This window comes from Rhinopithecus bieti, unplaced genomic scaffold (assembly GCF_001698545.2).
Source record: "Rhinopithecus bieti isolate Rb0 unplaced genomic scaffold, ASM169854v2 scaffold_2294, whole genome shotgun sequence".
NCBI lineage: Eukaryota > Metazoa > Chordata > Mammalia > Primates > Cercopithecidae > Rhinopithecus > Rhinopithecus bieti.
This window is the reverse complement of record NW_016803705.1, coordinates 14,534-37,394: the sequence shown is the minus strand read 5'-3', so window position 1 is coordinate 37,394 and position 22,861 is coordinate 14,534. Positions and strand designations below refer to the sequence as shown.

At 41.8% G+C, this 22,861-nt stretch overlaps 1 protein-coding gene across 3 annotated transcripts in view; it reads left to right on the top strand.

Annotated features, from left to right (window-relative positions):
* The window catches only part of SEL1L3 (SEL1L family member 3), a 120,944-nt gene that overhangs the window by 91,406 nt on the left and 6,677 nt on the right, over positions 1-22,861 (top strand). For all 3 annotated transcript variants that reach the window (XM_017851862.1, XM_017851877.1, XM_017851867.1), the window contains 7 exons: positions 294-377; positions 8,727-8,817; positions 8,948-9,032; positions 11,124-11,233; positions 17,611-17,738; positions 18,901-19,003; positions 19,085-19,157. In XM_017851862.1, the coding sequence (XP_017707351.1) occupies positions 294-377; positions 8,727-8,817; positions 8,948-9,032; positions 11,124-11,233; positions 17,611-17,738; positions 18,901-19,003; positions 19,085-19,157 (674 nt within the window). The remainder of the gene's footprint in view (positions 1-293; positions 378-8,726; positions 8,818-8,947; positions 9,033-11,123; positions 11,234-17,610; positions 17,739-18,900; positions 19,004-19,084; positions 19,158-22,861) is intronic.

Below are 22,861 nucleotides of genomic sequence, written 5' to 3'. Positions count from 1 at the left end.
GAACTCTTGGTAGAGATTGTATTTTTTCATACTGGCGGATATATTTCATTATGTATCTTACATGTCTTTGTTTCCATAAAAGACAACTCCTAATCATTCATAAGAAAGGGCACTAAATGAAAAGCTCAGAATGTATTTTCTTTACCTTCTTAACATTCAGTTCTGGTTTGTTGCTCTATAAAATTCTAACTAGCAAAATATTCCCCAAGTGGGATTTATTGAGAGCATATGAAGAAAAACATTTTATTAAATTTGCCATGGTTTGCATATTTTCTCTTCCCTTTTTTTTTCAGATGGGCAAAACATGTAGCTGAGAAAAATGGCTACTTGGGCCATGTCATTCGCAAAGGCCTCAATGCCTACCTGGAAGGTTCATGGTAAGCTTGGGATCCACGTTAGAGCAAACTTTTTTCCCTGCCTGTCAGTATAGTCTTATGAAATGGAGTCTTAAAATGCAACTGAGAAAGCAATTTGCAGGGAAATCACAGCTCCCAGTAATGATATTCAGAGTATCGTGGACTGATTGGCTGTTGATTAGAAAACATAGCATTTCCATGTTTAATTATACACAAAAATTTGTTCTCTAGGGGAATTGTTCACACTCATCAAGTTGAGAGAGATATACAAATACATTGATTTCTCTTTCCTTTAAGCTTGCCCCTTTTGGTTTTAGAGCCTGGAGACAGCATAGGGGATCTTAGGTGAGATCCTCTGCTTTTTATTTCCAGGCCACAGAAAGTCCGGAATTTCTACCTTGTTCCTAGCAAGAAGAGAGATCAGTGTTTAAGGTTCAGGCTACCTCTTCCATAGATGTTTTACTGCATCTGCCATGACTAGGAGCCTGGGATTGCTGGAAGTCCAGTATCCAATGGCACAATCAAGCAGATGCCCTGCTTCCTAACCTTCTGGTGGAGTTAGCAAATCTCATCTTGTTCTTTATGGGATGAAATATGATGCATGAGGACCCACAAATGCTCCCTGTCTGCTGTTACTCATAGATTTTACAAATAAGGGACCCCTCCCCCAACTTGACCAATCTCCTTTCTTTTATTTTTGTCTGTCAGTTCTAGCATACCTTCATTGTTTTAACTTGGGTCACATTTTCTTGGCTGGTTTATTGCCTAAATCATGTGGATATTTCAGTAATAACTTAAAAAAGTCCTTGGTCCACTGCCTCAAAGACGTTAGATGAGACTCAGCATTGATCATATTCTGATTTGAACCTTAATTAAAAATTAAAGTGTAAGTTCAAAAGAATGACATTTTCCCTTTTAGTCCATGGCTGCACATGCAACCAACAGATAGCATCTCAATGAGTGAGAATCTTAAATTAGAAAATGTAGGAGAAATGAGGCCAATGAAGAAAGCACCAAATGCAAATTTTTATTATCATCATCCTGTGAAAGTTTATTACCTGTGATCTCACTTTGCACAATCAAAAAGAATTTTTTTCAGAAAGTTACTGTTTCCCCATCATAAATGTACCTTACAATTTTTTGGGGATGCTTTATCTTGTTTCTCAAATGAACTTCAGTTCATAAAACTCCCAAATTTGACTTTAATTCATTCTCTGCTTCTCGCTCTCCCAGCCTCCCACCCTCTGCTCCCTACAAACTTCTTAGGATGAACTAAACATTCAATATCGGAGTGTTTATTTTTGGGGTTTTCCCAAAGGAAGAGCACTCCTGTAAACACTCCTCCCCAACCCACCCCCGCCCCCATGATGTCTAACACTGTTTCTCTCATAGAGTCTTTGTTAGTTCCTTAGCTTTCTTACCTACTTTTGATGTGTTAAAGCTTTTTTGAGATGAAGTCTCACTCTGTCACCCAGGCTGGGGTGCAGTGGCATGATCTTGGCTCACTGCAGCCTCCGCCTCCCGGGTTCAAGCAATTCTCCTGCCTCAGTGTCCCGAGTAGCTGGGATTACAGGTGTCCACCACCATGCCCAGATAATTTTTGTGTTTTTAGTAGAGACAGGGTTTTTCCATTTTGGCCAGGCTGGTCTCGAACTCCTGTCCTCAGGTGATTCACCCACCTTGGCCTCCCCAAAGTGTTGGGATTACAGGCATGAGCCACCGCGCCTGGGTCCTACTTTTGAATTTAATATCACAAAGCACTTTAGCACATTTAAAAAGCTGCTGTGAAGGGCTAGATGAATTAACATTTCTGTGACTTGCCCTCCTTCTTGGAATACTCAGCCTCATCATGGTTTTTTTCTGTTTGGTTGGTTGGTTGGTTAGTTGGGGGAAGGAGAAAGGAGACCTGAAGTGTGTCCTGCACGCTTTGTGAGTTTGGATTCAGTTCTGCAGATTTTATTGAGTACACTTAAATGCAGGATGCCTGGCCACAAGCTTCCATAGATGCCTTAAGTAGGGCTTGGGGAAATTTGCTGCCTCATCTCTTCTGCAGGCAGGTTCTCATGTGGCCCATATTCTATCCGATCTCTGAGCCCTTGCACTGACTTTTCCCTCTGCCCAGGAATCCTACCTAACTCCTTATTTCCTTTTGTTCTTCTGTGGATCATGATTGCTCTTTACACATCAATTGCCCGGTCACATCTATCCCAGTTCCCTAAACACAGGGGTGCCCGGAAAGTGTTCAGAAACTACTGATTGAATGAACTAAGGTGAATAGAGGGAACAATTATAGCTCAAGGGCCATGAGCAGTATGTAAAGATCACTGGGGATACAAACGAGGAAAAGATGCTTGGTTTGGGAAGCTTGGGACAGCCTTCTTGGTAGAAGTAATGGATGATGTGGTCTTGAAGGATGGGTGGAATTTCCACTTAGCCAGGCAGGGAACAGCGTTTATGGTGTAGGGAATTACAGGAACAAAAGCAAAGCGATAGGAAAATTCTAAGTGAGTCTACAAAATATTATGCCATGTGGGTAAAACTTGAGAGGGATATATAATGAAACCAAAGAGGTGCTACTTTATGGAGTTTTGAATGGCAGATTATGCATTTGTAAAGCAGTGGGGAACCATCAATAGTTTTTTATTTAATTTGTGAAGCAGTGGGGAGCCATTGATCATTTTGGAGAGCGTAGTGACATGACAGAGCCTGTTTCTACGATGCTTAATCAAACAGCTGTGTATGGTGAATAGCAGGGAGAGCCTGAAAGGGGAGTTAGTTCAAAAGGAGCCGAGCATTTGTACGGAAGACGTGGCATGAGTCAGTAGGGTGGCTTCTCTCTTCTTTTATCATGTAATCATTGATATGTATGATATATACATAACCTCCAAAACATGACAACAAAATGAACAGCCATAAAGCTACCACTCTACTTAAAAAAATAAACATGGCCAGTGCTGGTGAAGCCCCTGCTGTCCCTCCCAGATTAAATCCCATCCTACCGCCAGTACTCAGAAGTAACCATCATCCTAGCTTCTTGTTAGTCTGCCCCTTGCCCTCTTTATATTTTTGATATATATGGATATATCCCTAAGAAATGGATTTAGTTTGGCTTATTTCTGACCTTTATATAATTATAATTGTTTTATATAATATATAATTCTTCAACTGCTTTTTTATACTTAACATTATGCTTCTAAGGTTCACACATCTTGCTGGGTGTGGTGGTGCACGCCTGTAATCTCAGCATTTTGGGAGGCCAAGGCGGGCGGATCATTTGCGGTCAGGAGTTTGAGACCAGCCTGACCAACATGCTGAAACCCCATCTCGACTAAAATACAAAAATTAGCCAGGTGTGATGGTGTGCACCTGTAATCTCAGCTACTCGGGAGGCTGAGACAGGAGAATCACTTGAACCCAGGAGGTGGAGGTTGCAGTGAGCTGAGATTGAGCCACTGTATTCCAGCCTGGATGACTGAGCAAGACTCCCTCTCAAAAAAAATAAAATAAATAAAAATAGGATTCACACATTTTGATGCATGTACCTGTAGGTCGTTCATATTCACTGCTGTAATAGATCATAATTTATTTCCCAGTTCTCTTGTTAATGAATATTTGGGTTCTCTTTCTTTTCTGTTCTTTTTCTTCCTTTCTTTTCTTTCCTTTCTTTTTTTCTTTTCTTTTTTCTTTCTTTTCCTTTCCTTTTCCCTTCCGCCTTGCCTTGCCTTGCCTTGCCTTTTGTTTCCTTTGTTTTTTAAGAGCAATGCAGCCATGAGCATTTTTTGTGTATCTCCTAGGGCGTATAGAAAGAGTCACTCTAGAATATAAACTTAGGAGTGGCGACTCTAACATGTTCAACCTTACAAGACAATGTCAATTGTTTTCCTAAGTGGTTTTAGCAATTTATTATCTTGCCCACCATACATAAATTTCTATTTCTCCATATCTTTGCTAATCTTGATACAGAAGCTAATTATTTTTAAAGGTATGTCTCAGTCTGGATTTGAAACCTCTTAGTATCAACAGGAAGAAACGTTTTGTATCAATTATGATGGGGAAATCTTTTTCAAAATATATTTGGGGCAAAGTGCTTCCATCCGTTCCTGCTCTCCAAGCTTTCAAGTCCTCCCCAGGGGTTAAATAGGAAATACATGTTTGTTGGCCTCCTCACAGTCCAACATGACATTTTTTGGTACCATCTATTCTGCTGTAATAGAACTAAATCATCCATCAATGTCCCGGTCCATCCCCTTTTTTCATTTTTGTGTGAGTGAATTTATTCTAGAAGTTATTTTCAAATTACTTGTGTCAGTTTGATGAGCTTGTGCTTTTCCGTGTTGTTCCAAGATTTATATGGGATAGTTTAAAAGAGGAGCATGATTAAGAAAAGGCTTTTTGCTGTATCAGCGTAATACAGAAGATAATGTTGTCATGCCTGAGGCTGTCCTCGGACACTCTGAAGAAGTTAGCGAAGGAAAGACCAGCTGTCATGTTTCATTTCTCTCTGCCTTACCCCTACATGTGTTTTATCTGTTTTATCTGCAAGCTACGCATTTTATTGTCCTTTGTCTTAAATATACCAAAAATACTTAACCCAGGAGGTTAGCCAGATTATAGTGAGCTTGAGGCAAGGCAAGTAAACATACATAACTCCAGGTGAAAGAAATTCACCTTTTTGCAATAAATCTGGGTCCTGAATTCCACTGAGACCCCAGGATTTTTTTTTCACCCTTATAGTCTGAGCTGCTTCAAGCATTGGCAGAAAAGAGCACATGGAAAATAATATAATTGTGGAGAAACTGCTCAGGGGTACTCAAATTTATAATTCACAGCAAGCAGCCAAAGGATTGATGATTAAGATGTATCATTATAAAAGTTCTAGAAATGCATGTGCTGGGTCTGAAAGGAGGATAGTAAATGTGTCCTTAAATTCTTTCTTTTCTCTCAATCCCTTTGTCTCCGCACCCGTCCCCTCTACCTGTCAAAATGACTGTCTAGGGGACAATTTTACTTGTGTGCATTGGAAATAAAGCTTGAAGCTCTGGTTGACTTCCTAAAGCTTGAGGAAATTCAAGGAAGGACAATAGTTTTGCAGCTTGTCTTTGGGTTTCCTGCAATTAAAAAATGCTGAGTAAATGTTTGTTCTATGAATATAAGTGTAGGAACATCTGTAATTAATACTTTCAGATAGCGTCTGTTGAAACACAGTAAGAGCAAAGTGCTAGAAGGCTAAATGTGGACAGGGTTTCTGCAGAGGCATTGTCTCAGAAGCTTTAATAAGCTGAGGAAATCTGGTCTTGAGTGGCCAGCCCCTACCTAGAGCTCACTGCTCAGTAGATGTGAACATGGATGGTGGTGGTACAGGCATTGGGTGATTGTGCAAGATGAAAGACAGAGGTGGATTTCTTTTTTTCTTTTCTTTTTTTTCTTTCTTTCTTTCTTTTTTTTTTTTTGTTGAGACTGAGTCTCGCTCTGTTGCCCAGGCTGGAGTACAGTGGCATAATCTCGGCTCCCTGCAACCTCTGCCTCCTGGGTTCAAATGATTCTCCTGCCACAGCCCCCCAAGTAGCTGGGATTACAGGCACCCACTACCACGCCCAGCTAATTTTTGTATTTTTAGTAGAGACGGGGTTTCACAATGTTGGCCAGGCTGGTCTTGAACTCCTGACCTCAAGTTATCTACCTGCTTCAGCCTCCCAAAGTGCTAGGATTGTACACGTGAGCCACTGTGCTCGGCCCAGAGGTAGATTTTTGTTCAGTGCTTCTATGGATATCACATACCTTTTTAGACATCTCTTTCTGATGAATTTCAGTGTTTCCTCAGTGGAAATGCTTGAGAATTCGATGACATTTCCTCCTGGTTTACACAATGATTGGATGATAGAAGTCTTCTATAAAACTTGTTCCTGCCTTCCTTCCCCACTACCAGATCACTTTAGACACAAGATATTATCTTTATAAAGCTTATCATTGTGAATGTTCTTGCAGGGAGTATCAACTTCCATTTCCCCCACCCATTCTGACAACCAGCCTATTGGTTTCTGCTGTTAAGAAAAAAATTCTTTTTCTTTTTTTTAGAGACAGAGTCTGGTTCTATTGCCCAGGCTGCAGTGCAGTGGCGCGATCTCGCCTAACTGCAACCTCCGCCTTTCGTGTTCGAGCAATTCTCCCGCTTCAGCCTCCCGAGTAGCTGGGGTTACAGGCATGCACTATCATGCCGAGCTAATTTTTTTGTGTTTTAGTAGAGACAGGGTGTCTACTGTTGCCCAGACTGGTCTTGAACTCCAGAGCTCAAGCGATCCTCCCGCCTCACCCTCCCAAACTTCTGGGTTTATAGGCATGAGCCACCGCACGCCTGGCCAGAAAAAACCTCATGCTGTTACATTTTAGTAAACATGAGCCACATCCCAGTCAGTTATGGTCACAGAGGGCACTGGCCCAATATTGGACCTTAGTTTGCAGGCCTACGCCATCTCCTTTCCTCATCAATCCCTGGTGGAAACTGAGACACCAGTGCAGGCTGAAGTGTCTCTGAAGAAACTTGAGAATTCTGAGTCCTTAGGAAGAGGACCTTGTGTCAGAATGAGGGGGACTTTCTGCTGGGCCTCCCTTGCATGCCCTCTGTCTGGGGCCTTGGGTCTGCTCTGAGGATTCTTGTCGCCAAACATAGATTTTGCAGGCTATGTTAGCTAATCCCCAGGCTTCTTTCGGGATGTTGTTGCAGCTGCACTTGGGGGCTTGTTATCTGGCTTGCCTCTGCAAGGGACACTGCTCAGCTGACCTTGTCCCTCTTTAGCCTGAGTCATGGCTAATTGGTCAGCTGCCTTAGGTATCTCAGAGCCTGTGAATTGGCTCACTCAGCAGCCACGTGGCTTGTGACCTGCAGCATGTCTGACTGAAGGTCTAACTATCCTAATCTGATCCCCCAGCACCTCTCGGTCTCCAAGGGATTGCCTGGCAGAAGCTGCTTTTAGCAGTTTAGAAAAGATGATTTCAGAATCTGCTTCCCTTACTCCCCCTCACTCAACCTTTCCCCACCGTTTCCTAAACCAGTTCCTAGGTGGAGCTAAAATTAAGAAAGAGCTATTAATATCAACTCCTTAAAATGAAAAATAAGCTTTGAGAAACTACTTATGGTTAAAATAGAGTTCTACTCTTAAGCTGGGTAACGTATAAAAAATTGAGGAAATCAGATAAGTAAAAGAATAGAATAAAATGACATGCATTCTCACCACCCAGAAATAAGTGTTGTTAGCATTTTGGTGATAATTTTTAGGGTTTTTTTTCCTCTGCCTATTTGTATCTGCATGTGTATGTGTGTACATGTGTGTGTTCAGTTATATTTTGCTTTGCAAAATAGGGTGCATCGTTTTATATATACTGCTTTTTTTTCACTGAATGGAAAATTTTGCATGAATATTTTGCTATGTTTTTGAATACCCTTCCACACATCATTTTAATGGCCACGTCTGAAAGTTGCTACACTGTGGGTTAATTTCACTAGTCTCTGATTTTCAGACATGTGTTTCCAGTTTTTTGTTGTTGTTCATATAAAGAGCTCTACCGTGACCTCCATGGCAACAGAATCTTTGCACATATCTCTGATTGTTTCTTTAGAATAAACCCCCACAAGGGAGAACTGTAGGGCCACATGGTATGTACGTTCTTAAGACTCCCCGGGCCTGTCCTTCCAGAACCGTTGTATTTATTGGCCCTCAAGCTGGCAGTAGTTGTAGAGTATGTCCATTTCCCCAAGCCTTTGCCATTATTCCAAATATGAATCTTGTACCAATCTTTCAACAGATGAAAGTGGTCACTCATTGTTTTGCAATTATTCGATTGCTAGTGGTGTCAAACGTTTCTTTTCTCTTATGTCTTTTGGCCATTGATATCAAGTCCCTTGTAAACTGCCTCTCCTTTGCCAAACTTCTAATGCACAACAAAAGCTCAGCTTTGATTAGGCTCATTCAGAATCCTAAGCCCTATAAAGCCTTTCATAAAACAGAGGACTCCAAAGCACAGGGGTTTTTCTTAACACCGTTTATCTCCTCTAAGCGAGGATGGAAGAAGGATTCAAGGACTGAAAGCTAGTAGACAACTCCCAAGCCAACATCCGACATGCCCTTCAGCCAGTAGAGGTAGCTGTTGCATCAACTAGCTCCCCAGCCTTATCTGTGAGTTCAGCCTTTAAGACAGAAAATAAATCAGTGCATGCAGTATTTTTAACAATATTTATTTAAAAAAAAAAACTCATGATTTTGTGGTTTTAAAAAAACTGCTTATTTTGTGCCCTCTTATGTTTGAATATAAAGCTCTCTGTGAATATTAGTAAGAACCACTATATGAAATTTATTATTACTCATCTATTTTTAGGCATGAAGCTTTGCTGTATTATGTTTTAGCAGCAGAAACTGGAATTGAAGTGTCACAGACAAATTTAGCACACATCTGTGAGGAGAGGCCCGTAAGTAAATGTATTCTTCTCAGAGTAGAAGCTCTGAGGTTAAGGATAATGAATTGGGTTTTATGGAGGCAACCTTGATCACTTGGCCGAAATATTAATGAATTAACTTTTTCTTCCCTTTACCCCTTAGGACCTGGCCAGGAGATACTTGGGTGTTAACTGTGTTTGGAGATACTATAATTTCTCTGTTTTTCAAATCGATGCTCCTTCCTTTGGTATGTATAGAGAAACAGGTGCATAACTGAAGCATTAGAAGTTTTTCATCTTTAGTAACAGGGAACATCTGACAGCTTTGTGTGAAGTGAGGTATTTCTAAATAATTAGAAAAGAACGTGAAAAATCTCTGCTATTAAGATCGCTAAACTCTGCTCGCAGCCTCACACAATGCACTGCCCCTCGCCCATTGTCCCATGGAGTGCTTGGACCCAACATCTCTTATTTTTTATTTTTATGTTTTGAGACAGTCTCGCTCTGTTCCCCAGGCTGGAGTGCAGTGGCATGATATGGACTCATTGCAACCTCCACCTCCCAGGTTCAGGTGATTCTCCTGCCCGAGCCTCCCGAGTAGCTGGGATTTCAGGCGCCCACCACCACGCCCAGCTAATTTTTGTATTTTTAAGTAGACACAGGGTTTCACCATGTTGGCCAGGCTCGTCTCAAACTCCTGACCTCAGGTGATCCACCCGCCTTGGCCTCCCAAAATGCTGGGATTACAGTTATGAGCCACTGCACCTGGCCCCCGACATTTCTTCTGAGTCAACGAAAATGTAAAAGAGAACGCTATTATGGAACAATTCTCTGGGCCAGTCATCTGTGCGGATTCCTCTGCTCTACATGGTGAGGGACTGGCCTCCAGGAACTACAGTTCCTGGACTCCTCTACCCACAGGCTTCTGATTCCTTTCAGGCAGTAAGAGGCACTGGCAGAAGATTGCAGGATGGGAGAAGAAGCCCAAGTACTTCTCCCCTTCTCTCTCTGCTTTGAACTGTGTCTCTGGCAGGGGCTACGTTTCCATGGTTCCAGCCCCTGCCTGGCAGCTCTACCCTCTTTGATCTCAGCACCAGGCTCTGGGTCTCTGGTAACATTACAGGCACCCTGTGGCCCCTAAGTCCTGGGGATAATAGTAGCCTTCTCACTGCTGATCTCGGCTGCCTACTGTTTTCCATTTGCCTTTTCAGCTCTCCGAACACCCTAGTAACTACTTCTCCATGATGAAATTCCTCTTTTGAACCAGCTGAAATGGATTCTGTTTTCCTTCTTGGACATTGACTAACACATACACTCTTTTTTTTTTTTTTTTTGAGATGAAGTCTTGCTCTGTTGCCCAGGCTGGAGTGCAATGGCGCTATCTCAGCTCACTGCAACCTCTGCCTCTCAGGTTCAAGCGATTCTCCCCTCAGCCTCCTGGGTAGATGGGATTACAGGAACACACCACCACACCTGGCTAATTGCTGTATTTTTTAGTAGAGATGGGGTTTCACCATGTTAGCCAGGCTGGTCTTGAACTCCTGACCTCCAGTGATCTGCCCATCTTAGCCTCCGAAAATGCTAGGATTACAGGTGTGAGCTATGGTACCCAGCCGATACATACACTCTTAAACATAAGTTTTTCTTCAGAGGAAAATAAAATACATGGCTAAAGCAAAGAGTTACCAACAACAGATGTCAAAGATGAACAGCAAAATGTCAGATGTGAGGTAAAGCACCCAGAACAACCTTGGCTGATTGGGCAGCAAAGTTGTAGACTAAGATGTTCAGAGCTATTCAGGAGAGCTACCCGGCCAAATAAGAAACTGTCTAGAGGCCAGGTGCGGTGGCACACGCCTGTAATCCCAGCACCTTGGGAGGCTGAGGTGGGAGGATTGCTTGAGTCCAGGAGTTCGAGACCAGCCAGGACAACGTGGTGAAACCCCATCTCTATAAAAAAAATACAAAAATTAGCTGGGTGTGGTGGCATACTCCTGTAATCCCAGCTACTTGGGAGGCTGAGGTGGAAGGATCACTTGAACCCAGGAAGTCAAGGCTGCAGTGAGCCCTGATGTCACCACTGTACTCCAGCCTGGGTGGCGGAGACCCTATCACAAAAAATTTAGAAAAAAAGGAAAGCAAAATATGTCTAGATATAGGGATGCTCTGGGTAAAAAGCCTTTTTGCTTGTTTCTCTCTTGACATATCAGGGAAACATAAAGATGTTCTTCAGATACTAATAGGAAAACCTTTCATTCATGTGAATGGGCCAATTAATTTAAAATGTTGGTGTGAAAAAAAACCACTTGACAAATGGATCTGTGCTTTATTTCCTGCAGCATATTTGAAGATGGGAGACCTTTACTACTATGGCCACCAAAACCAGTCACAAGACCTGGAGTTGTCTGTGCAGATGTATGCCCAAGCCGCCCTGGATGGAGACTCCCAGGTAAACAGCAACCACAACAAAAACCAGCTCTTGGCCAGGCGCGATGGCTCGCGCCTATAATCCCAGCACTTTGGGAGGCCGACGGGGATGAGTGGCTTGAGGTCAGGAATTTAGGACCAGCCTGAGCAACATGGCGAAACCCCGTCTCTACAAAAATACAAAACTTAGCTGGGTGTGGTGGTGCTCACCTATAGTCCCAGCTACTTGGGAGACTGAAGCAGGAGGATTGCTTGAGCCTGGCAAGTCAAGGCTGCAGCAAGCCGTGATCACACCATTGCACTCCAGCCTGGGTGAAAGAGCGAGACCCTGTCTCAGAAAAAAACCCAGTTCTTGGTGACATCCATTTGTGAACTTGCAAAACCAGAAATCTTCCTAACAGTCCTTTATGTGTGCATACACTGCACAGTTTACAAAGCCATTGTTCATCCATTTTCACATGCCCATCAAACAACTCTATGAGGACACTAACCATCAGGGTGAGCCTTTATTAAACACCTACTGTGTCCCCTGTGCCATTCTCACATAATCCCTTGGGAATGGAGATTATTATACCCTATTTATAGTCAAAGATAATGAATTGGGAGGCTGAGGCAGGAGAATGGCGTGAACCTGGGAGGTGGAGCTTGCAGTGAGCTGAGATCGCGCCACTGCACTCCAGCCTGGGCGACAGAGCGAGACTCTGTCTCAGAAAAAAAAAAAAAAAAAAAAAGAGAGAAAGCAAAAGGTAATGAATTGTTCAAGGCCAAGTAATCAGATGGTAAGCAAAGTGCCCAGCTCCTAAAACTGGATCTTTGGCTCCAAACATCAAAGACATCAAAGGGTATTTCTACAAAATTACATCAAACTCACTCACCAGGTAGAAACTCAAGAAATTAGAAGTGCATCCACAATAGGAAGTGGTTTGCTTGTACTGTTGGGCTGTGCTTCAGTGACAGAGTTTTTCCCTCAATGATTTTTTTGTAAAGTTCTTAATTGAAAATAATGTTAGATTTACAGAAATGTTGCAAAAATAGGTGAGAGTTCTGTATACCCTTCATTCGACTTCCCCTAATGTTCACATCTGACATAACCACAATGCCATTGTCAAACTAAGATATTAATGTTGGGACAGTATTATTAACTACACTTCAGACTTCATGTAGATTTCACCAATTTTTCCACTAATATCCTTTTTCTGTTCCAGAATTCAATCCAGGATCCCACATTAGATTGAGTTGTATATTTCTTTCCAATCTTCTCCAATCTATTACAGTTCCTCAGTCTTTTCTCATCTTCATGACCCTTGATACTTGAAGAATGCTTGTTAGGTAGCTTGTAGAATGTCTGTTGATTTGGGTCTGTCTTCTGTTTTCTCTGAATAGATTGAGATTATACATTTTGGGCAGGAATTTTGCCTCTTATGATTATTACCATGCTGTTCCAACGATGATTCTCAATTTCCCTTATTCCCTCTACATTTGCTACTTGGAATCCTCTTGTGAGGACCTCAGAATCATTTTCATGATGGAGGTTTGGATAGTTGTTACCCTCTGCTGCAACGGATTTCTGGTGTTGTGCTTTACAGTCTGACCACAAAACAAAAATTGGAAACTCATCCCTGTATCAATCTTTGGTGGGATTTCTTTGTTGTTACTGTTTTGTGGAGTTTTTTGAGACAGGGTCTCACTTTGTAAGCCAGGCCGGAATGCAGTGGCACAATCTCAGCTCACTGCAGCCTTGATCCCCCAGGCTCAAGCGATCCTCCTACCTCAGCCTCCTAAGTAGCTGGGACTACAAATGCATGTCCGGCTAATTTTTTGTAGAGATGGAGTTTTGCCATGTTGCCCAGGCTGGGCTTGAACTCCTGGGCTCGAGTGATCTGCCCACCTTGGCCTCCCCAGGTGCTGGGATTAGAGGCATGAGCCACTGTGCCTGGCCAATCTTTTTTTTTTTTTTTTTAAGTGGAAGTACAACATCACGGTTGTCATTACCTGGGTTAAAATCCCACATCTCTCTCACTCCATAGCTCTTTGTCCCTGACGAGTCACTAAATCTCTGAATCTCTATTTGCTCATGTGTAAATGGCAGTAATAAGAGCATCTGCCTCATAGATCGTGAGGATTAAATGAGATGTTCAGTGTAAAGCTCTAAGCCCAATGCCAAGTACACTCGGTGGACGTGATCTATTCTGTTATCATTTCCTCTGAAAAGAAGGAGTTGCTGCTAAAGTCATTTGCTATAGAAATAAACTCCCTTAGGTCATATTTCCTGTCACTTAAAATTGGGCCTGGATTTTTTTTTTCAATTTTATTTTACTTTTGGAAAGCCAATGTTACAAAACAATGGAGGATAATTTTCAAGAAAATAAACCAAAGAATGCACTGATAATTCTATGGCAGGGATTTTACTCCTTTATGTCTTCATGTTTCCTTGCAGTCCCTGCCCGCAAGCAAATGCATCTGTCACGTTATCTATAGTGTGCCTGTCACTTTAGAGTCTTGCTCTGTCGCCAGGCTGGATTGCAGTGGCACAATCTTGGTTTACTGCAACCTCTGCATCCCAGGTTCAAGCAGTTCTCCTGCTTCGGCGTCCTGAGTAGCTGGGACTACAGGCATGTGCCACCACACCCAGCTAATTTTTGTATTTTTAGTAGAGACGGGGTTTCACCATGTTGGGCAGGATGGTCTCGATCTCTTGACCTCGTGATTCGCCCACCTTGGCCTCCCAAAGTGGTAGGATTAGAGGCACGAGCCACCGCACCTGGCCACCTGTCACTTTTAAAATCTGTCTTATCATTCATTGTAGGACTGTGTGCGTTTTATTACATAGTCGCTAATTATTACCTCTAATAGCTGCCCCATATTCTGTTGAACTGATTCATTATAATTTCTTAAGCTTTACTTTATTGGTGGATGCTTATACTTTTGTTTACTAACTTATTCATTGATTTGACACACATTTATCTAGTCCTACCATGTCTTAGACAATGATTAGTCGTGGGGACATAAGATAAAAAGATAGATCATACTCTTGCCTATATGGGATTTATAGTCTACCAAGGAAGACTTGGAGGTGGTTTCCTCTTGTGTTGGAATTATAGCTAGTGCTACAATGAATATTTTTATATTTCCATCTTTTTTCTTAGTTTGAACACTTTCCTTATAATCTGAGAAATAGTATTATTGAGTCAGACATTCTAAAGGGTTTTATGAGGCCAGGCACAGTGTCTTATGCCTGTAATCCCAGTTCTTTGGGAAGCCGAGGCAGGCGGATCACCTGAGGTCAGCAGTTTGAGACCAGCGTGGCCAACATGGTGAAACCCCATCTCTACTAAAAATACAAAAATTAGCTGGGCGTGTTGGTGCACACCAGTAGTTCCAGCCACTTGGGAGGCTGAGGCAAGAGAATCTCTTGAACCTGGAAGGTGGAGGTTACAGTGAGCCAAGATCACTGCACTCCAGCCTGGGCAACAGAGTGAGACTCCATCTCAAAAAATAAAAGTAAAAATAAAAACATAAATAAATGGTTTTATGACTACATGATAGCACGCTGCCATTTTGCTTTCTGAAAGGGCTTTCCATTTAATACCTCACCCATCAGCGGTTAAGTAGAGAAGGATGACTGAAGTCTTACCAGCAACTGGATGCTTTCATGATTTAATTTTGCTAATTGAATAATGATATGTTGATACTTTCTTACTGTTTTTAACATGCATTTACTTAATTACTAGTGACAATGGACACTTTTACATATACTTGTTTATGATAACTTTTCACATTTTCTTTTCTGTAAATTCTCTATTCTTATTCTTTGTCTGTTTATCTATTGGAATTTTGACACTTTTAAAAATTTAAACCATAATTAGTTCTTTATATATTTATCTAGTCGATAATGAACATTAAGCTATTACATTGCATACAACTATTCCCCTACTCTGTTTTCCCACTTATTTTAATCTTGGTATTATTCCATTGATTAGAGACTTTAAAATTGCATAAAGCCTGCCTGGTGCAGTGGCTCAACCCTGTAGTCCCAGCACTTTGGGAGGCTGAGGTGGGCGGATCACTTGAGGTCAGAAGGTCGAGACCAGCCTGGCTGACATGGAGAAACCCCATCTCTACTAAAAATACAAAAATTAGCCATGCATGGTAGTGGGCATCTGTAATCCCAGCTACTCAGGAGGCTGAGGTCGGATAATCATTTGAACCCGGGAGGCGGAGGATGCACTGAGCCGAGATCACACCATTGCACTCAAAAAAAAAAAAAAAAAATTCATAAAGCCATTTTTTTCTTTTCTCTTAATACCTCAAATTTTAAGAGTGCCTTCCTTTCAGAGTGCAGAAGTAGTTTATTTTCTGCTGTTGTGTGAGTGTGTGTGTGCATCTTAAAGATACTTAACGCTTCATCTATTTAGAGGTTATTCGTGGCACCTTGGGGGAGTTTAAGATTTGAGACTCTGAACCCTGTCCTCTTGTGTTTGACGCCCCAGCTCTTCCACTTTCCAGCTGTGTAACCTTGGGCAAGTTGTTTAACCACTCTGTGCCTCAGTTTCCTCATCTATAAAATAGGATAATACCACCTATATCAATTTGTTGTTATGAGGGTTAAATGAATAAATATAGAAAACAGAACAATGCCTCACATATGGCAGGCACTCAAAATGTGAGCTGCCAGTATTTTTATCGTGATTGCTACATATGATGGTTGTGAAAGTCCTGGAGTATGCAACATGGCAAATGATGATTTTCATTTAGATTGTTGTCAGAGGCAACTAAGAGGCAAGATCAGAGGGAAGACATAAGTCATTCGATGTGATCATGTCATTAGAGAAGCACAAATCAAAATCACAGTGAGACACCATCTCACACCAGTCAGAATGGTTATTATTAAAAAGTCAAAAAAGAACAGGTGCCGGTGAGGTTGCAAAGAGAAAGAACACTTATGCAGTGTTGGTGGGAGTGTAAATTAGTTCAGCCATTGTGGAAAACACTAGCAATTCCTCAAAGACCTAAAAACAGAACTCCCATTTGACCCAGTAATGAGATTGTATATACCCAAAGGATTATAAATTGTTCTGTTATGCAGACACATGCACATGTGTGTTCATTGCGGCACTATTCACAATAGCAAAGACATGGAATCAACCTAAATGCCCATCAACAGTAGACTGGATAAAGAAAATGGGGTACATATACACCATGGAATACTATGCAGCCATAAAAAAGAATGAGATCACGTCCTTTGCAGGAACATGGATGGAGCTGGAAGCCATTATCCATAGCAAACTATGCAGGAGCAGAAAACCAAACACCACATGTTCTCACTTAGTGGGAGCTAAATGATGAGAACACATGGGCACATAGAAGAGAACAATAGACACTACACCTAAGGGTGGAGGTTGGAAGGAGTGAGAGGATCAGGAAAAATAATAGGTACTAGGCTTAGTACCTGGGTGACAAAATAATGTGTACAACAAACCCCCGTAACACATAACAAAATAATCTATATGACGAACCTGTGCATGTACCCCTAAAGTTGAAATAGAAGTTAAAAACAAAACACGATCCGGAGTTCTTTCAAGGGCAGCAATCCAGTTTAATTGGTCAAGTTCTAATGGTAAGCACCACATCGTTTTCTGCTTGTTTCTTAATCTGGCCACCTGCTCGGCTTGTGATGGAGGGTGTGTATTCTCCAGGTAGTGTAATAGTACCCATCCTTTATGAAGCATGTCTATGGTCGGGCCATCTAACTATGTTTATTTTATTGGATCCATACAGCCCAATAAGACAGGTCCTACCTCTAAGGATCAAGAACAAGATGTCAGAGGAAGAGGTAGGAAAATACACCATAGTGGAGATCTGTGCCAAGAAGAGTCATGAGAAGAGGTTTCTGCACCAGCCTAGGAAAGTTGAGATGAGTGCCCTTAGGTGATCCTGTGCAAGGCTGGCACCACCTTGGGATGTCAATCATGGGAAGCCGCCCTAGCCACAGAAACATTTTGTCAGATTTCCGACAGGGCTATGGCAACCGAGGGCATAGTCTGTAGGCAATGGACATGGCATTCAACTCGGTATTCTTGTTTCATTTATGATACAAGGGCACGTTTTCCAGTAAGTTCTGTTTTAAGAGAGTAAGCGAGAAAGGACAGATCTCCCGGTTGACTGGCTTCAGAGCAGATGGGACACAGCAGCTTCTGAAAGCCTCCTGGTTCTCCTGCAAATAAATTTCTAAGATGCATATATTTAGGGAAACAATTCATCAATGAAAATGACAAAACCATCTGGCTCTAGAGACTAAAAAAAATTTTAGAGGTTGTAAACATTTACGTTCTGATGAAGAGTATGTGTCTAGGTTTTATTTCAAGGAGTTGATGAGCTTGGTTTGTGGTTTGTTTTTAGGGATTTTTTAACCTGGCCCTGTTAATCGAGGAAGGTACTATAATCCCACACCATATCTTGGATTTCTTGGAAATTGACTCAACTCTCCATTCTAATAACATCTCCATTCTCCAGGAACTGTACGAAAGGTGAGCTCAGAGCCTCTAGAACTGTGGAATCTGAGGAACCCAAGTAGATGATGTTTGCTTCTTGGTTAAAGTTAGCTTTACCCTTATTTTGTAATGTAAATTGTATTTAAAAAACAAACAAACAAAAACAAAACGCAGGGCACTGTGGCCCATACTTGTAATCCCAGCACTGTGGGAGGCTGAGGCGGGCAGATCACTTGAGGTCAAGAGTTCAAGACCAGCCTGGCCAACATGATGGAACCTCATCTCTACTAAAGGAACAAAAAAAAAAAAAGAGAGAGAGAAAAGAAAGAAAAAGCCCAGGGTTTGCTTCTACTAGAAAACATTCAGCCAGATCTGAGTGTATTTCTCTTTTCTAATATCTGAATTTTAAGATATAGAAGGTACTTGATCTGAAGTTTAAGGGCTGACCAAAAATTTCCACGAGAATAGAAAGAATAACAATCTGATTAGCCCATGCTTGTCTCTTGTTTGTTTTGAGACAAGGCCTTGTTCTGTCACTCAGGCTGGAGCGCAGTGGTGCAATCTCAGCTCACTGCAACCTCCACTTCTTGGGTTCAAGTGATTCTCATGCCTCAGCCTCCTGAGTAGCTGGGATTACAGGCGTGCACCATCACACCAGACTAATTTTTTGTGTTTTTAATAGAGACAAGGTTTCCCTATGTTGGCCAGGCTGGTCTCTAACTCCTGGCCTCAGGTGATCCACCTGCCTTGGCCTCCCAAAGTGCTGGGATTACAGGTGTGAGCCACCAGGCCCGGCCTAATTAGCTGATGCTTTTCTGAAAGCTAAGGAGGCATTCCTACATATGCACTTTAAAGAGAAATACTGTTCTAGCAGGTCCTGTGCTTCAGCGTCTTGCTTGACTTTTATTTTATTTATTTTTAAATTTTTGCTGTCACCACAGCAGAACAGGCTTGACTCTTAATTAAGGACAAAACTGACCTTTTTCTAAACTTCCTACTGGGATTCTAGAATGTCAGATCAGGCCAAACCACTTATTTGGCCACTGGCTTTCTTTCTTTGTCTCTCATCTTTGTCAGTTGAGTGTGCTCATTTGTCCAAAAGCAGAAGAATGTAGGTTTGTGGATCTGAAAATGCCAGTCCTGGGTCGTGCCACCAAAGTTGGCTGACACGTCAAGATGCCCTGGGCTTTGTCTGCAGGTGCTGGAGCCACAGTAATGAGGAGTCCTTCAGCCCCTGCTCCTTGGCCTGGCTTTACCTGCACTTGCGGCTTCTCTGGGGTGCTGTCCTGCACTCAGCCCTGGTAGGTTTCATCTCCCACCAGCCCCGCCCTTGTGGCCCCTGGCCTTTGTCAGTCACTAATGTGTGCTTCTGATGTTTGCAGATCTACTTTCTGGGAACCTTTCTGCTGTCCATATTGATCGCCTGGACTGTGCAGTATTTCCAGTCTGTCTCAGGTAAAGATTTATAAAAAGCGAAAGCAATATATAAAAAAAAGCAGGGATTTTTTTTTTTTTTTTTTTTTTTTGGTCTACCGGAAAATTGTGTTTTCCCTCCTGGTGCCCTTGGTCATGCTATCTCCTATCCCTAGGGTCGTCTTCACAGGGTGGGAATCCTTCTAGAGGTATATGAAATTCCTGGCTGTTGGGAGGCCACAAAGTTACTATTGTATTTTTCAAAATAAGGATTTTATTTTATTTTATTTTGAGATGGAGTCTCGTTCTGTCACCCAGGCTGGAGTGCAGTGGTGTGATCTCAGCTCCCTGCAACCTCTGCCTTCTGGGCTCAAGCAGTTCTCCTGCCTCACCCTCCCGAGTAGCTGGGATTACAGGCATGCACCACCACACCCGGCTAATTTTTGTATTTTTAGTAGAGACAGGATTTCACCATGTTGACCAGGCTGGTCCCGAATTCCTGACCTCAGGTGATCTGGCTGCCTCGACCTCCCAAAGTGCTGGGATTACAGGCATGGGCTACCGCACCAACCCTCAAAATAAGGATTTTCTTTAAAAAGCTTAAGAAACTGACCTAATACAACTTCTTCCATTGAAAATACATCTGTCAGAATTCTGCCTCTGTGTGCCTGAAAACACAGCGCCAAAGCCCCTGGCAGCATGAAGTCTTCCCTTCCATTCAGTCAAGCAATCAAATGTGTAAGAGGATAAACAAACACTCATAATGAATAAAAATCCTCGGCCACACAGACTCAAGAGGGAGGGAATGAGCAGGAATCGTAAAGTGGGCATTTAGTTGAGCATGGTTTCCACTAATCATTGTTATTTTTCTGAGCTAGTATAGAATAGCAGTTAAGGACAAGCAAGCCTTACTTGCTTCTATTTGGGCTTAGAGTCCAGGCTTGGCTACTCATTAGCTGTATGACTTATGACAAGCTATTTAACCTTTCTGATCCCCAAATTTCTCATCAATACAATGAGATTTTGAGAGTAGCTACTTCCCAGGAACATAAAATGAAAAAAATATTAAGTGAAAAAAAAATACACATAAGACACTTACCAAAATGACAACTGTAGTTAAACATTAGCTGTTATATTTATCTGGCATATAAAACCTTCCCAATAAATGTTAGCTCTTACATTTATCTCCTCTATTAGACCATAAGCTGAGTAAGAGGAAGGCCCCCATCGTGTCATTTGCGATAACTCATGCATAGTCGGTACTCACACCCACAGACGTCTCTGGTCTCTCGAGAGAAAGAAAACTGATATTTTACCATCTCGGACGGCTACAAAAGGATATAATAACCCATGGAGACAAACAGAGACATTTGCAAATGTATAGATTAGGACTGGACATGGCATTGGAGCATTTGCGTAGCTGTTATTTGTGTAGCAGATAATGAAAAGTGAAAGGGGTGCACGTCACCGTCTCTTCCACGGCGAGAAGGAAGTCACTGTTGCAAGGAGCTAGTGCGAAATCATTTCTCTCTGATTTACCTGAGGAGGTTAACAGGGACCCATCAAAACCTTCCGGGCTTGATGTCCCATAGTCTGCCGGTTAATAAACTTCACTCATGCAAATTCTGTCCCGTCCCTAAATTTGTTGCCAGGTATAGTCATTTATTTTGCATCTTGTCAGTGTTTTCCATTTCAAATTATCTTTGTCATTTTTACTCTGTAGAAATATTGTGATGATTATTACAAATGCAATTCCGTTAGAGGAACTGAAATTTGTCTTTATGATTTTATGCCAGCTGGTAGCCATGAAAATTCATGGGCGGGTAGAATTGCTTTGATCAGAAGTCATCTCTTTTTTCTGTCTCCATGCCTTCATTATTAGTCTCTTCACATTCTTGTCTCCGTGTCTCTCCTGTCCTGTGACGTTTTGCTTTTCCTATATCCCCATAGTTCTTTCATACATTTTCATCGTTTTTCTCAAACTTTTTCAATTGCTTTCTCCAGCACATACCTACTTCTTGCTTGACCAGTCTAAAGAAGGCTATGTTTGGATAGGATCATAAAAATTATTTAATTCTATGCCCGTTATTTTACAGATGAGGAAACTGAGGCAGAGAGGTGAAGTAGCTTTCCCAAATAAGGAAATAAAGACCAGGAGGCCAAGCACAGTGACTCACTCCTATAATTCCAACACTTTGACAGGCCCAGGAGGGAGGATCACTTGAGCTCAGGAGTTTGAGACCAACCTGGGCAACATAGTGAGACCCTGTCTCTAAAATAAAATAAAATAAAATAAAAATTATCCGGATGTGGTTGCACATGCCTGCAGTCCCAGCTACTGGGGAGGCTGAGGCAGGAGAATCTTTTGCACCCAGGAGTTCAAGGCTGCAGTGAGCTATGATCACACCATGGCACTCCAGCCTGGGCAACAGAATGAGACCCAGTCTCTAAAAAAGTGGAAGAAAAAAAAAAGATTAAGAATGGATATAGGGCAGCAGAAGTTCAAACTTATTTTTAGAATCACAGTACTTTAAAACAGTGATTGTCATCTGTCTCAAACCCATTGCCTCTCACATAGCAAATATTTTGTAACGAACTTTTTAGTACCTTGAAATGAAATTCTTAATAATTAACCCATCTACACACATTTAAAATAATCAATATAGGGCCCTAACAGCAATATAAAAGGGAAATAAAAAGAAACTAATTATAATAAAATAATATTGATTTCAATAAGTACATTCTAGCCCAGTGCTTCCTAATTTTAATGTGCATATAAATCATCCAGGGTTCTTATTAAATGCAGATTCTGGTTCAGTAGGTTTTGGTTCAGTAGGCAAGCCCTGAGATTTGGCATTTCTAGCAAACTCCTAGATGATGCCCACACTGCTGTCTAGTAAAAGCATACTTCGAGTAGTAAGGGCTGAGAAGTATAAAAAAAAGAAAAAGAAAAAAATTCCACACATTTCCAAAATGTGCCCCCACAGTAGTGTCTGCCAGCCCTGTTAGAACTAATGTTAAGAGTTGAAATATGGGACGGATATGGTGGTTCACTCCTGTAATCCCAGCACTTTGGGAGTGCGAGGTGGCTGGATCACCTGAGGTCAGGAGTTCGAGACCAGCCTGGCTAACATGGCGAAAACTCTATCTCTACTAAAAATACAAAAATTTGCTGGGCATCATGGCATGTGCCTGTAATCCCACCTACTTGGGAAGCCAAGGCATGAGAATTGCTTGAACCCCGGAGATGGAGGTTGCAGTGAGCTGAGATTGCACTACTACACTCCAGCCTGGGCAACAGAATGAGACCCTGTCTCAAAAAAAAAAAAAAAAAAAAAGTTGTAGTACATTATTTTGCATTTTAAAAGTCCTCATCAAAGTGCAAATTTGTCAATATTTTTGTATTTATTTATTTGTTTGTTTGTTTGTTTTATTTATTTTTGAGATTGAGTTTCAATCTTGTTGCCCAGGCTGGAGTCTAATGGAACGATTTCGGCTCACCACAACCTCCACCTTCTGGGTTCAAGCGATTCTCCTGCCTCAGCCTCCCAAGTAGCTGGGAATACAGGCATGTGCCACCATGCCTGGCTAATTTTGTATTTGTAGTAGCTGGTCTCGAACTCCCAACCTCAGGTGATCTACCCACCTGTCTCCCAAAGTGCTGGGATTACAGGTGTGAGCCACCACACCTGACCTTATTTATTTATTTTATTTATTTATTTATTTATTTATTTATTTATTTATTT